This window comes from Dicentrarchus labrax, unplaced genomic scaffold (assembly GCF_905237075.1).
Source record: "Dicentrarchus labrax unplaced genomic scaffold, dlabrax2021, whole genome shotgun sequence".
NCBI lineage: Eukaryota > Metazoa > Chordata > Actinopteri > Moronidae > Dicentrarchus > Dicentrarchus labrax.
The window spans coordinates 24824735-24840729 of record NW_026136722.1 but is presented as its reverse complement, the minus strand read 5'-3'; the positions used below and the strand labels follow the sequence as shown (position 1 = coordinate 24840729).

The following is a 15995-nucleotide window of genomic DNA, read 5'->3' as shown; positions in this document are numbered from 1 at the left end:
CTGTTTTCCTCTTATACTCTATATGCACTTTATTTCAATTCAGACTCAGATCTTTTATTATAGTCAGTTTGTTTAGGGTTTAACTCAGGTTTAGGCTGAATGTCAAAAATGTTAATTATGCAACTCTGACCCACAAACACATGAACACACATAGGTAAGTCTGATATTCTGTGTACACATATGCACAGCACAGGAAAGGGCAAAATACAATCAGTCCATGTCTGAAATTGTGTCAGGAATGTGTAGGGAGGCTGCAGGAGAGGAGGGGGCAGAGCAGCACTCTGACATGGAGTGTGCATTTTCTTTTATTACAGTTTATAATTGATGTACACATATAGCTATTTTATCTACTCAAACAGTCCAAAGCATCGTGTCTTGTCCAGTTTCCCTGTATGAACATCCACAGCTGTTAACACACAATATTCCTTCATTCATCCTTGCGAGTCCTACAACACAGTGTGAACTGGCCTCCTCCATCCTGGGATGGGGGTTATCACTAGTTAAATTAAACTTGAATGACTTGAAATTGTCATTCAAGTTAAAAATGATTTAAAAAAATGGATTCCATTAATTTTTTTACGACTTCATTCTTAATTTTTTAACTCTTTATTATTTTGTGGAACTCTCGGAACACCAACCTTATGACTCATCATATCTATGAGTTATGTTACATACATTCCTTCAAATCCCCTCAAAACAGTTAAAACGTAGTTACACAGATAATATACAACTTTTATCAAAACTACAACAGTTGTGTTGACTGATACCTTTCAATGAAATTTGTGTTATAGAAAACAAATAATCATTAGGCCTACAAACAATTATGGCTGCAATTTCTTATTTCAAATAAATCCAATTATATACATATCATTTATCTAACAACTCTAAGCTCAACCTCCCACATCTTTCTTTGCTCCTCAAACTTTTAAAAAAGACAAAAAATAATGCAAATATGACATTTTTAAGATGATGCATCTTTGAATGAACAAAATATAATTTCACACCCTGATATTTTTTAAGAAAGGCGTCAGACTTTGAACAGTTTAATGTCTATTTAATGAGATTTTCATATCAACGTAAAAAAAAAAAAAAGAGATAAAAACAGATGTCAAATCATAGCTTACATTCTTGGTGCAATGAAAATATTTCCATAATATCTGACAACTCCTTCTTCATTCTTTCTTTGAAGAATCTTTCTTTACATATTTAAATAGAAACTTTATTCTCATGATCTTGTAAAATAAATTTAATTAACATATAGGATATATATATATATACACATTTAATTAAAGAAAGATTTAAAACATGAATGGCCCTATTTAGTGCAAGCATTTGCTTTCAGGTGATTATATACAAATGAAAACATGTTATATTCCATTTATCTTTTTAAACTACTTTTTGGGGCTTTTATTGCCTTTATGATTGTGACAGCTGAAGACAGAAAGGAAAGAGTGGCAAAGAGAGGGGATGACATGCAGCAAAGGGCTGCAGGTCAGATTTGAACCCTAGGCCACTGCAGCAAGGACTCAGCCTCGGTACATGGGTTGCCAGCTCTACCCACTGAGCTAACCGGGCGCCTATATTCCATTTCTTTTAACAGATCCTTCTAAATGTTACACACTGGAGCTTTAACCCTCAATATTACTCCTTCAATTAAATCAAAAACTCTTATTTCTTTAGAACAGTTAAAATCTCTGGTCTTCTGATACTTTGAGTAGAGTTTTAGTCGTTTCTGGGATTTTACATTTCATCCAGACTTTCAATAGCTTCTTGTTTACTGTACTCTCTCCATTCATTGGGAATTTCTCCTCTGTCATGGAATCTTAATTTATAGTGGTCTTCAAGCTGCTTTTGAAATCGACACACAAACCATTTCCAGTATGACAGTTTACACTCATCAGGAGTAATCTGCCATGTAGCAAACCTCTCTCCAGCCTTTTGATACTGTTTATATGGAACAGTCTCATCTGAATCATGATGGGGATGGAAAGATCCATCACTTGCAACTGATGTTGTGCAGAAATTAATGTCCAGTTCATCTGTGTCTCTAGTATGCCAATCTTTAAACACAGAGGGGCGATGGAAAGGGACACTGTGTTTGTCAGGACTGTGATCTTCCAGGGTGTTGGTACAAACAGCTGCACAGAATGGACACTTTACCCAGCAGCACTTGCACAGCTGATCAATGAGGATTTGATCAGGCTTCAGCCTGAATTCCTCCATCTTATCCAGTGAGAGGTTGCTCATCTCTTTCATGATGGATTCAAGGCCTCTCTCAGTCTCTTCTTTCAGAAAGTTAAAATTGTTTACATCACTGAAGTTTTGACAACAAATAGTGTCAAATGTTAGCTTAGCTTTTAGCACACTGGAAAATTCCTCCACCCACATGTCTATGTCTCCTCTCTGGGTTTTGACTTTATTTGTTGCAGTAAACAAAGCCAGACTCACCAGCTTTTTTATGTCTTCAACATTTTTCTTGAGTATTTGATGTGCCTTATGTTTGTTCTCTATGAAGATGTATTTCTTTACTTCCTCTTTTATAAAAGTCTCTACTTGCTTCCTTGGGTGTTTGATGTAGTTGATAAAACCATTAAAGTCCTCTTTCTCTGCCAGTGACCTCAACAGGTGTTTCTCCAAGTTCAACCTGTTCCCACTGAATGCTGGGAATTTGCACCTCATCTCTCCAGCGAGATCAATGGCAGTCTGGTTACAAACAGCCTCAACAGTGGAGCTCTTCACTTTTTCACAGATCAGTTCTCTAAGAACGACAGCAGATGAGTTTCCTTTGCAGAAGCTTCGGAAAATGTTGTAATATTGTGATTTCTTGCTTTCTAGATAAGTGAGTGCATCGTTGTTCATTTTGAATTTCCTGTGGGACTCTGAGAGCCAACTCCATGCTCTGTCAAATACATACAGTATGAGATCAACTGTAAAGTCCTTCTTCAGAGCATATTTCCTCTTTGATTCAAATTCTGTCACTTTTGCTTTGACATTTTTGGCCACTTCTTGCAAGTAAGTTGGACTGTAGCCTCTTGTAGCTACAGGTTTGCTCTTGAGTGCATCAAGGGACTGTTTTTCAGCATCGTCAATGAGCGATCTGATCAGTTTCTGGTCTTCATACTGAAAAAACTCCTTAATGTAACGTCCTATTTTTCCCGGTAAGTATTCAGTGACTTTGTTTGCAGTAACTTGGTACTTGTTGAAAGATACAAAATGACTGTAATCTCCAAACTCTGATATTTTTTTGTATCTGCCACTGTGTTTGGATTCAGCTATCAGAGCCCATTCAAAACCAAGTTCCAAGAGGATCTCTGACTGATCTTCTTCATAGCTGATGTCCTTAATAGGTTTTGTGTCAGCTGTTAGTTCACTAACCCATCCTCTCCAAACAGAGTCAAACTGCTTTTTAAGTTCCTCTTCATCTTTTGCCTTGTCTTTTAACTGATGAGCGAGCTCTTTACTCTTTTGTAGCAGCTTGGTCTCAAACTCTGTCTTCCTGTCATTAAGCTTTTTACAAGCATTCTTCTGCTGGATAACTTCATCCAGTTTTCTTTTAACTCCTCTCACTTGTTCATCATGAAACTCCTTGATTTTAGTTTCAAATCGGCCTCGCCACTGAACCAGCATGTCTTTTTCTTTGTTGTCTTCAAAGTAAATTGTCATATCTTTTTTGATCTGTTCATATGTTTTTTTCATTTCTTCATGAAGAAAGCTGACCTCAACTTTGTCAAGTGTTCCGTTTTCTATTCTGGTATAAAGCTCGTTCTCAGTGGTCAACATGTTGCTCCTCAGGGCCCCGGTCCAGTTTCCATACTGGGCCACAAGTTCTCTGTACACTGCAATTTCAAGTGTGTTTTTGAAACTGAAAACAAAGTTTTCATTCAACAGGGCCTTCCACAGGTCCTGAATTTTACTTTTGAACTCTGAGAGAGTCATCCCAGTAGACTGTGAAGCTTTAGAGAGGATAAAGTTCTTCAGCTCTTGGACACTCTCCCTATAACCTGGATTTGGAGGAGCCATAGGTGGACTTCCCTCCCATAGTTGGGCAAAGTATTTCACATCTTTTTGTACATCAAATGCAATGACATCACTGAAGCACTCAGCTTCACAAACCTCCTCTTTGGCTGCTAGTTGGGCCATCCTGTCCAGTTTTTCTTGCAGGCGTCTCTTTCTTTTCATGTTTTTTCCCCCGGCCCCAAAATTTAAAAAATTTTGGGGAAAAAAAAAAAAAATTGAAAAAAAAAAAAATTTTTTTTATTAAAAAAAAACCCAAAAAAAAAATGAACATCTTGCATCTCAGCTGGATTCTCCAAGATGTTGATAATGTTTTCCTATTCATGTTCTTTTTCTTAACTAAGGCAGTCCTGCAATATCTGTAATAATCATCTCTGAATTGTGTGAAGGACTCACCGACCAACACACAAACTTGAAAAAGAGAATTGTTGAGTTTCAACTGTTTTGTTCATCCAAAACTGACAAAAAAAAAACCCTCTTTTTCCCAATTTTTTTTAAAATTTTTTTAAAAAAAAGAAAAAAAAAAACTCATGACCTGCATCACCATCCATCAGAACAACAATCTGCAGAACATCTTGCATCTCAGCTTTGGATTCTCTCCTAAAGATGTGCTCCAAGCCAAATTTTGCTATTTTATTTTGGTTTATTTTTTTTGATCAATGTGCATGTTTTTTAGCTGATCAGATTTGTCATGCTTGTTCTTCAAAGTCACAACCTCAGACCACTTTTCATCATAGCTTTGGAGAATTAAAGAGAGATCGTCTGTGGAGAGGGCATCTATTAAGATCTGAGTCCATTTCAGGAAATACTCTTTTTCTGTTGATGTCAAAGATGAGAGGCTTTCAATGAACAACTTCATCAGCTCACTACAGGAAGCCTTGCATTGTTTCTGTCTTATTGTCTTCAGTTCCTGTTCCTTTTTACATTCCTCTTTCTCAATGTCTCCTTTGAGGTGATAAAGTTCTTTGTTTGTTCTGCACCACTTGTGCCACAGTTGGCCTTGACGTGGGAAAAATGTATCTTTGATCTTTGAAACATCCATCCCCTGAAGCAGGTTTACTATTTTCATGGCTGCAGATTTCCCTTTTTGGCAGGCTGTGTCATCTTCATCCACTCTGATTCCAGAGACCCCAGCCATGGTTTCAAGCTGGAAGGATTCATGTGGTCCAGACAAAATGTTTCCAATGATTCCTTTCAGTTCTTCAGAAACTTCTGACTGGCTTCTCTCCTTTAGACCCATTTTGTATTTTCCCCTTTTTATCTCAACGGTATCAGAATCATTATCAGTAATGATAATGATGAGGGGCTTTGGAGCCTGAAAAAGGGCTGAGATAACTGTTGTATATTTGTCACCTTTTTCCAGAGTTGGTACCAGAACAACATTGACTGAAGATTTTTCAGTCAGTATGTCACGCTGCTTTTTCCTCAACAGAGCATCACCATGAAGGTTACAGAAGGCAATGCAGTCAGTGAAGGCATCATTGGGTCTTCCAGCAGGGCAGTACCAAGCAATCTCTGCCACTCCTTCCATCAAATGGCGAGACTTGGTGCTGCCTGGGCAGTTTCTGTGAAAGAAGGTGCTGTGACGCTCGTTGATCAAAGTGTTCATCAGCTGAGATTTAGACAGAGACAGTGAGCCAAGACGGAAAAATGACACCATGGGTGTCTGAGCTTTGCAGATGGGCATACTCTTCATGGTGACAGTGTTATCTCTGATTATCTTCCATGTTTTTCTTATTTGTCTGAATGTCCACAGAGGACAGACAATATCCATGGTGACTGGGTCAGGAACAAGTAAAGGTAAGGCGTACTGACATTGTGATAACTTAGTAATCATGTTCTGCTTTAAAAAGCTGTCTGAGCAGTGAAATACTGCCATTTGAATGTCCATTGGATGCACACGAGTCTGTTTTGTCTGATCAGAGTTTATAATGGTGGTAAAAAGAGCATCAAAGCCAACAGTGTCAGACTCTGGAACCGGCTTTGACTGGCTCACCCCAGGACCGTCTTGTCTGACAGGAATATATCTGGCTCTGTAGTCTAACATCATCAACCTCTGAAGAAAAGTATGAGCTAGATCTTTCTCACATGTGTCGTTGTCCTGTTTCACAGGTGGACCTATTTTAAGGAAATCTGCTGGTGTCAGCTTCTGTTGATGTTTGTCTTGAAGGTGAAGTCTGCTAAGCAATGTTTTACTTTCTCTTTGATATTGTTTCTTCCTGTTGGTCTCTTCAAAAATCTTCACTGACTGCTGTAAGTAAACATGTATTATATGTAAAATATGACAACAACATACAATGGGATATAAAGTAAATGGTCCTAAAGATCTTGTGAAGTTTGGAGTGTCTTACCTTATCCTCTTTTCCACTCATATCCATTTCTAAGGGATCTGCAGTAAAATAATGAACTTCATTATAAGAAGGTAAAGGGAATGTGCTACTGAACCAGTATAGTTTTTATTTATTCTCATAACATTTTTAACTTAAATAGTAACTCTGACTATTTCATGTTTTTGTTATAAATAATTAATTAAAATGTTACCCTTTTCCTTCTTGGTAGATGGTACGAACTTGATACTTGGTACTTCAGATTCTCCTCCTGCAGTTGGGTTGTGGTCATTCTTCTCTGAGTGTTGATCACCAGGTTCATTCACTGAATCACACTAAGAAAAAAATTTAGTTTACTAGGTTATAACCATTGACATTGAGAACATGAAGACAAGCAACACACAACCACACAAAAATACAAGCAAGGAAAAACAATAAGCCCAAACTGAAAGGAAGCAGGTTTGTATTTTATTTTAGAGAAGAGCTGCTGTATGACAAATGAGGATGAAAAGATGTCACCGTTACTTCTGTTTTAGTTGCACTCTCCTCCAGCTCTTCTACTGCAGGGTAATCTACCAAGAAGCGGACTGCAGGATCAAAGATAAAATATGTTGTTTTTGGTCAGTTAGCGAACAAAGTTAATTGTTCCATGAGGTATGTACTTATCTGCAATCCAAAGATTAAAACCACTATATATGATGTCTGTTTGTTTTTTTGTCAGTGTTTGTTTCCTACAAGCCTGAGAGAGATTATTTATTTAAAGTTATTGATGGCTAAACGGAAAAATCGTCCATCCTCATGTCAATCTCACATGCATAACAGCATTACAGTATGTCATCAGGATCTGATTGGTTCTTAACTAAAGTCATATAATACCACACTAATAATAATACTATCCATATTACTCACATTAATATCTCCCTGTGTCTCAGATCAAGGAGTGTAAAAAATAAATTAAATCAGGCAGTGCCATTACGCCTCCTACAAGTCTTATGTTGTCAACCCACTCTTTTTATCTGAAGATAAATAAATAAAAGAAAAAGGTGAGACTGACCTTCTGGTCCTGAGCAGGTGTCTGACAGGCTCTGCACCAGATCATTCCTGGGTATCTTCTTTAAAATCTTCATGGTTACCTTCAGAGCTCCATGTGGTGTGTAAGTGTTCACCATCAGATCCACAGTGTCCCTTCTCTCTGCGCCCTCCAGCTTGGATCTTTTGATGGGTTGGTAGCCTTCCAGGATGTCAGGCCGCCGCAGATACCATTTGAAGTCTCTGAATTCATCAGCTGCTAACTCCTCCAAAGTGTTCAGAAGGTCCTCTGATGTCCTTGTGGCTTCCTGCTAATATCAGGCAGTATATTCAACCTCAAGGAAAACTGTAGTTCCAATCTATTTTTTTTATACTACATAAAAGAGCCATAAGAATTGTAAACACACACATTTAGAAGAAATTTAGAGATTTAGAGATTTATGTAAGTATCACTGCACAGTGGAATGGTGCACCACCACCACACCTGAGTCTGATAAATCTTCCTGCAGGGTCACATGGGGGTTCTGATTTGCCTTTCTGACCACCATATGAGCAATTATCTCTGAGAGTTTTCTTGGTCTTCTAGATCTCATCTTGACCTGCACAGTTCCCCTAACCTGCTGTCTCTTAATTACATTTTGCACAGTGAAAACTGCAAGCTGGCAACACTTTACTATGTTCTTGTAGCCTTCTCCTGCATTGTGGGAACCAATAACTTTCATTCTTACACGGCTGCTTAGAGGAACACATTGTTTCTGAGTGTTTGCACAAGGATTAAAGAGTCAGAGTATTTGTAAAGCTTTAAAATTGGTACCAGCTGAGATTTTCCTAGTGAATATTACGGCCTGCTTGGGCCAGAATTAATTATGGCGTGTACGGTCCCTCATAATGGTCTTATGGCCCGGGCTATTGTTTTGTAGGTTTTCAGTCACAAACCTGACATGACCTGACAATAGATGGAAAGTACAGGGATTACAAAAGTGATTACAGCTCATCCAGAGAGAGACATCAATGTCATGGCAATCTATGATGTCTAAATGTTATGGCGTTCCATCAATGATACATTTCACTTAAAACTACAAAAGTTAACCTCATGGTGGGGCTAGAGAAAAAGTCCCCCAAGTTCATTAAGATTCATCCTCTGGGCACCCATGAACTAAATTTCATGACAATCCAAAAATCCTAAAACAAAAACCTGCTGGTGGTGTCTGAGGTGAAGTCAGAGGATTTCATGTTGAGATAATCATTACCTTTGCTCTGGTTTCATCTGGAGTCACCCTCCATTCATCCACTGCAAGGTGAAAAAAAAAGTTACAATGATTTTTTTTTTTTTTTTTTGACGAGAGAGGCCTAGGTTTGTTGCAGCAAAAAGGAGCCAGCAAGTCTATTATAAACTAACTAAAGTCTATTTGGTAGCGAAACACACACTTCCTGCTGAAAAGAAATGACCTGGATAAATACATACTGCACATGCTCTATGGGCCACTGTGGCTAGAGACTTCTGCTGAGTAAGCCAGCTACATTACGGTTTAACCATTTCAATGTGCAAACTATATCATGGCTTTCAGGGGAGCTTACTTTTTCACTGGACGTGGGGGGCACTGGCCGTGTGGGGTACTGGAAGCTGAAAGTTTATTTTATATATATTTTCTGATCTGAAGTTAATGATATTATGCTGCCATGCTTCAATGGTGATTGCAAGAATAGCAGCAATTTTGATGATGAAGATATAGAAAACTACAAATGCTAGGCCAAAATAGCCTATTGTCAATATTTTAGAGCCCCCCCAAAACATATTTTCACAAATCATGTTCTGTAGGGAGCTCATGTCTTATTAAGAGGAGCCAAGCTCCACCTGGCTCCCCCGTAGTTCACACCATGTAACCCTCTGTTAACTTGCATGAGGATATTAGATCACCATGCAAAGATTTAATCATGTAGTTCCTGTAGGCTTTCAAAATGTTATCGAATTTAATGAATCAAATTCTGATAGGGGTTGTTCAATAGCAATTTGTATGATCTGAGTAAAAAATAAAAATGTTTTTGTTCATCATTGCATTTCCCCATGACACATGAACTTATATTGCATCAGTAATTTCAAATGACAGATCCATTATCTAGAACCATACATACATACATGCATCAGTAAATCTAAAATATCTGTTTATTCCTACTCAGTAATAATCCTGATTAAAAAGGAGAGGCAGAAGGACAGGTTGTCCAGGTCACCTTTCTACATACAGCTGATGCAGAGGTAGACATGCTCACATTTTATTTAAATGTTAATTAAACCTTAATTCACCTGATGTGCTTGTGTTTGGACCATGGGTGTAAGTCGGGTCATCTGGACAACAACACCAACAACAATAGCGCAGGCAGGACAAGCAAACTCCACACAGGAAGGAACAGTGCTGCTCTATAAAACACATTGTTGTAATGGTTTGAAAATCTGAATATTAAAAAGTATGCATACACAAAATAGTTACAGTCTAACCACTGCAATAGTGAAGTGTAATGGTTAATATGATTATGACATGATTTATGAAGAGAGAGTGTAAGAGAATGGTCAGTGTGAAATGACACCTGTCTTGTTTTGTTTGCATTTTAAAGACCTGCATGTTTCTTTATGACAACGATGTGTCAACTACATACATCATGCAATGTCAGACACTGAATCACAACATACAGTATGTATATATTATGAAGTATACAAGTATGCATTTAAACTTTAATACATTAAATTACAGTCACAAAATGTTCTCAATAGACACACATTACAGAAATGACAATTTTCAGGCATTGAGAAAACGTATTAAATGTTGTAATTTCAAACTTTGGGAGATGTTGAAATGATATTTCTCAGAGTATAGCCCTCCTTATGGACTGATAATAAGCCTGTTTGAATTTCACTCACCTGTTGATGAGTCTGGTTCTCCTGAAGCCCCCCCAGGGTCGGTTGATCTTTGTGCCATCTCCACCACCTCCTCATCTGCTCTTCATGCTTACAGAAACTGCGAGACAAATACAATAATAGTAAGTTCCACTCTTCCACACAGACTTTAATCATATGAGATTTTGATTGTTATGATGACAAAAGGTTGTTGGATTGTTTCATGATTTTATGGGAATATTATATATTTTGTTTGTACCTATACAATATTACAATTGTATTTCATAATGTATTGTTTATTTAGTTTATTTATTTTGGTTCTCCATAACTCTTTTCCACTTGGGGCTAAATGTCAACAAGTCAAAATATTGTTTGGGATAACTAAGTCACTGCGATATTCACAAAGATTTGTTGCTGTTTTTTTCTACATTACAGAACATCTAATTGCACAATTTTGCAATAATGTCTGCCTCTGTCATTATTCTTCTCTGTTCCTCCCTTCAGTCATTGATCTCTTCCTCCAGTTCAATGCATTTTCTCGACATCATGGCTGTTCCTGTTCCATCAGACAGATGCCTTCAGACTCTTCCACCTTCCTTCATCTACCCTGCAATCCCCTTTTCCTCCAGGCGTTCCCTGTCCACTCACTCACCTGCTTCCCATCAGCCCTGTAGTACATATACCGTTCATTTCTCAATCAAAACTGGCTCCAGCTTGGTAAAAATTTTCTATTCATGCAGTTCCATTTTTGTTGTACTCCTAGGTTACACAATTCAAAGCCGGACCTGTCTCTCTCTACTCTGTCTGTCTTACAAACAGCTGGTCTGTGCAGCTCTTGGTCTGTCTGTGTCTTCCAGCGCTGTTCTGTGACTTTGTTACTGATGAAAGTGAGAGTGTAATCCAACAAAAAAAATATTAACCAGTATTCAGTCAAGCCATAGTATAATGGTATTTTACACTGATCAGCATTAACATTGTGAGCACTGACAGGTGACGTGAATAACACTGATTATCTGGTTATCATGACTCCTGACAGTGGGCGGGATATATCAGGCAGCAAGGTAAAAATGTTGTCCTCAGAGTGATGGGTTTGAGCAACTGTAGGAAACTACTGTTTGGAAATTGTCCATAGAAGCAGAATCTACACACACACACACACACACACACACACACACACACACACACACACACACACAGAAACACGCCCACTGATAATGACTTCTCAAGTTTCCATTAAAGTAATAAACTGGGTTGGTGGAAGGGATTTGTAAGTGCATAGTTCAAATTAATGATTACCCTGAAACAATGTACTATTAATGTATGCATAGTTTAACAACCAAGGGGAATAGTTGTGCAAAGGTGCACAGCAACAGCAGTAGCAACAACTATACTAGTATAAATAACAAAGGATGATGAAGATGATGATGGTGATGATTTAAGTGAATTGTAACATTTCTGTAAACATAACAAAGAAGAGCTCATCCAATTTAAGTGAAAAAAAGAGGGGCACCCGGTTAGCTCAGTGGGTAGAGCTGAAGACCCATGTACTGAGGCTGAGTCCTTGCTGCAGCGGCCCAGGGTTCGAATCAGACCTGCGGCCCTTTGCTGCGTGTCATCCCCTCTCTCTGCCCCCCTTTCCTGTCTATCTTCAGGTGTCACTATCATAAAGGCAATAAAAGCCCAAAAAACTAAAAAAAACTACAAGCAGCCATCAGAGGGGTTCTCAGGCCAATGAATTGTCAGTGAGTATATAAGCTTGTGTAAAATGACATCACCATCACCTGTGGTTGACAATGCTGCTGTAAACACCCACAAATTATACCATTTAACACTGTGTGAATACTGGATTAATGCTGGTTCTGATAGAAAGGGGTCAGAACACACAGTGTATCACAGTTTGTTGGTATGGGGCTGCAGAACATTGTGACCACCAGGGGGTCATAATGTTATGGCTGATTGATGTTGTTGTGTATCTTCCAACACTGATCGTAGTCCTTCAGTGCCTGATCTTCTGAACCCCACAGGATGAAGACAATAACACACAAGCCCCCACACTGCCCCTCTGAACCTACTGATACTTTATATAAGTAATCTTCCCACATCCTGTCTGTTATTCAGCTCTACTTCAGGCTGCAGCTGTCCAGAGAGTGGAGAGAGACCTCAACACCAACAACAACAAAGATATCCAGAACATCACAGGCTACAAAAGCAGGAGCGTTCCCCTCATGTGTAAGGCCATGCTACCAGATGAGCTAAACACATTTTATGCTCGCTTTGATCTCCTCAGCAAAGAGTCAGCTCTAAAGTCGACTCCACCTCCAGAGGATCAGCCACTGTCAGTTTCCACAGTGGATGTGAGAGTGAATGTAACTAAATCTTCTGGGCCTGATAACATCTATGGCTGTGTACTAAAACCATGTTTCAGTCAGCTAGTGGATGTCATTACTAACATTTCATATCACTGTCACAGAGAGTGTTCCCACCTTTTGACAGCCACCATCGTCCCTGTACCTAAAAAGTCTGCAGTATCTACCTCACCCCCATTCTGATGAAGTGCAAAGTGAGAAACTGGTTCTCCAGCGCATAAAGAAGAAAGTCTCTGTCAGCCTGGACCCCACCAGTTTGCGTCAGAGTGCTGTTTGTTAATTTCAGCTCAGCATTCAACACATTCTCACCCATGAAACAGGTAAACACAGCAGACAGAAATACACATGCAGGCGCACAGATAATGACTGCACAATACCTACTACTACTTACTACTACTGCACAATACTTAAGTATGATGTGTGTACGATTATTGTAAAGTGTTACCAACTCAATAATCTCTCACTGGAAACAAATCAGTGTCAGGAAAATAAATAAATAATACTCCTAACCAGTGACGGCTGGTGGAGATTTTGGGTGGGTTGCGCTACAACAACATTATAGAAAAGTACCAGCAACAATTTGCAACATCATGAATCTACAAAACCAAAGCAAAAATTCTTTGTAGAAGAGAGAGTTGTTTCAGAGCTTGGGCATACCTTATTTAAAACGCTGCTCACATCGACGGCCTTTCAGTGAAGCAAACAGGTTAATCACCATGTCAAACTCCACACTGCTGTACCTCACCATCAGCTCACCTTTCAGTGTCTCCCTGCAGATCATTGGGTAATGTGCACATGCAAAGACACCAAGTGCCTGGCTTTCTCAAAGCGAGCCTTTGACTTCTCGACCATTATGTGACAGCACTGTGCGGCTACTGACACATTATCAGAGCGCCGCATCCTGCATGGCGTTGCAGCGGCTGCAGCTGTGTCCGCATCTGGATGTGGCTGGTTGTCATCTGTGGTCAGCAGTTCAGATATGTAGCACGAACAATTCTCCAGGTCCTGTCTCGTTTTGAGAGAATCTGTGGTCTTAGACGTGTACTTTGCAACCTGTGTGTTTGACAGATGATCGGCTGATTGACTGTCTAAAAAAAAGAACTGGTCCCCGCTGGAGTGAAGTGGGAGATTAATCGGATCCCCGCAGGGCCTGCATTCATGTTTCCTAATTTTGTCGGATGAATATTTTAAATCCAGAATTCCTTGTTGGGTCCAAGCCGTGTCTCCTCCAAAAAGCAAACATGGGAAACAGAAAAGTGAATTCCTAGCTACGCTTGCTGTTAGCCAGCCCGTTAGCTGAAACCACAAAATTACGATTTTGTCGTTTGTCCTTTTGTGTTATTTGAACATCGTTTGGATGATGTGTTCCCAATCTTTGTATTTCCATTTTTTCCTCCAAAGACTTTAAAGAAAATTGGTTGGAAAGTAAATAATCCACCTCGTTTATGTTCATGCTAACGCCCGCCATACTACGAACTAGCCTCACCGCCGAAGGGCGGCATATGAAGGGGGCGTGTCACAACACCTGTCAATCACAATCGAACGGAACCTACTGTGCTTGGGCTGAATAAATTTAGCCCATTCACAGGAAAAACCCAGGATATATCATATATCCTGGGTTTGCTGTCACTTTTTGGTGCTGTTGCTGCTCTAGGTTCTACCAAAATTCAAAACAATATGTTCTAAGGTTTTTAATAATAGTTTCTCATCTTTACTGTAAAAGAGGGTAATATAGACTGTATATAGTGCTTTCCCTCCACACGGCGCAAGCGCCTGTAGGTTGGGGCAACTGGCGCACAGCAAGAGAGCGAAGGAGCTGACTTTTTATTTCCATATTTCCACTTTATTCTCAAAATTATATATTTCAACTGTATTCTCCAAATGCAAATAAACATCATTGTTATTTTTCTTCCGTATGCCTGGCTCTAATAATCCATTGTATGATGATCATGCTTCCTTTAGCTATATTTTATATGAACTCACCTTTTGTTATGTGTGTCCTGAGCTCTGTCTGGTCTGTGTAGATGTGGCGGTCCCACCTATATAGAGAGAGATCAGCCTCCTAACAACCCCCTCCCACCTGTTATCTGATGTGCTGTTAGAGGTTGAAGGAGCTGAGAATCTCTGCGTGAACATTACTTATTACTCAGAGATAACCAAAGGAAAAGTGAAAGTATGACTGACCTACAGCCTATAGCCTGAAACCATGTGACTTCAAGGACAACGATGTTTAAAAGGGCTCCGGATGTTCCTGGTTCCAACCACTAACAGTCAAACCCAACCCACTGACAGTAGTAGCCTCTATAAAGGTTTATGGTTACTTACAGAAGACAGCTCTATCTAAGATACCCTGCAAACACACTGCTTTTACATCAGAGACATTACGAGTAAAAAAGGGATAGTTGATAATAATAATAATAATAATAATCACGCATTGTATTTATAGAGTGCTTCACATAAGTTAAAAAAAGGTAATAGAAACAACACACTAAAAAATATAGATATATCTTCAACACTCAACAATGGATCCAACATGAAAGCAGTTCTGAAGAGGTGGGTTTTAAAGTGGATGGATCAGTACAGCAGTGGCGTATCCAGGACATTTTTACTGGGGTGGCCAAGATGGGACACAAAGCTAGTGTGGGGTGGCCATGGCATAGCGAAGTTTAATGCGTATACGTACGCAGCCGACCGCGGTTTTTCGAATCCCGGTCCTTTGCTGCATGTCACATCCCCTCTCTCTCCCATGATTTCCTGTCTCGTAACTGTCAAATAAAGGTGTCTATGCTGGTAAAAAAATATTTTTTAAAAAGTCATTTTGTTTTTCCATTTCCACCTATCATAGTCCTCAAGTATCTCTGGTTATTTTAACTGTCTGTTAATTGTCTAATTTCAATCAGTAATTATGTTCAGGATAGGGTACAAATTAGATTAGATTAGAGTAGCAAAATTCAACTGCTCTTAACTCATCCTATAGAATAACATTTATCAGTCATCAGCTCATCATCTGTGTCACCTGTACTGTTACCTGTGTTTGCTTTACTAATTGAGGCGCCATCTTGTGGTTACATGAAAACACAGCAATCCAGGCAACAGAACAAACCAAAATGCTTAAAGATAGGACCTTATTAAAAAGTGTACATAGGTAACAATACAGGTAACACAGATGATGGCCTGATGACTGAATGATGTCATTCTATAGGATGCTTTGTGATGTATGAAAATGTGCAAGAAGTGTTTTTTAACCCAGACAGTATTCATGTCCAAGGCCCCGATGAAGGTATAAATTGAAACTTTGGCTTTGATTCAGCATAAATTAAGAAGTTTATTTAAATCAAACAGTTAAGACATAGAATCATAAATGGTTAA

The 15995-nt window shown here is 39.0% G+C and overlaps 1 protein-coding gene across 1 annotated transcript; it reads right to left on the bottom strand.

Moving 5' to 3' along the window:
* Positions 1–290: 290 nt before the first annotated feature.
* On the bottom strand, positions 291–14770 carry LOC127357039 (uncharacterized). The gene is made up of 9 exons (XM_051389203.1): positions 14610–14770; positions 10285–10381; positions 9673–9786; positions 8621–8661; positions 7396–7681; positions 6861–6928; positions 6556–6676; positions 6366–6403; positions 291–496 (listed from the first exon to the last, which is right to left on the bottom strand). Exons 2-9 carry the CDS (start codon positions 10340–10342, stop codon positions 494–496), a joined length of 729 nt encoding a protein of 242 aa, XP_051245163.1. The 5' UTR covers positions 10343–10381; positions 14610–14770; the 3' UTR covers positions 291–493.
* Positions 14771–15995: the final 1225 nt, after the last annotated feature.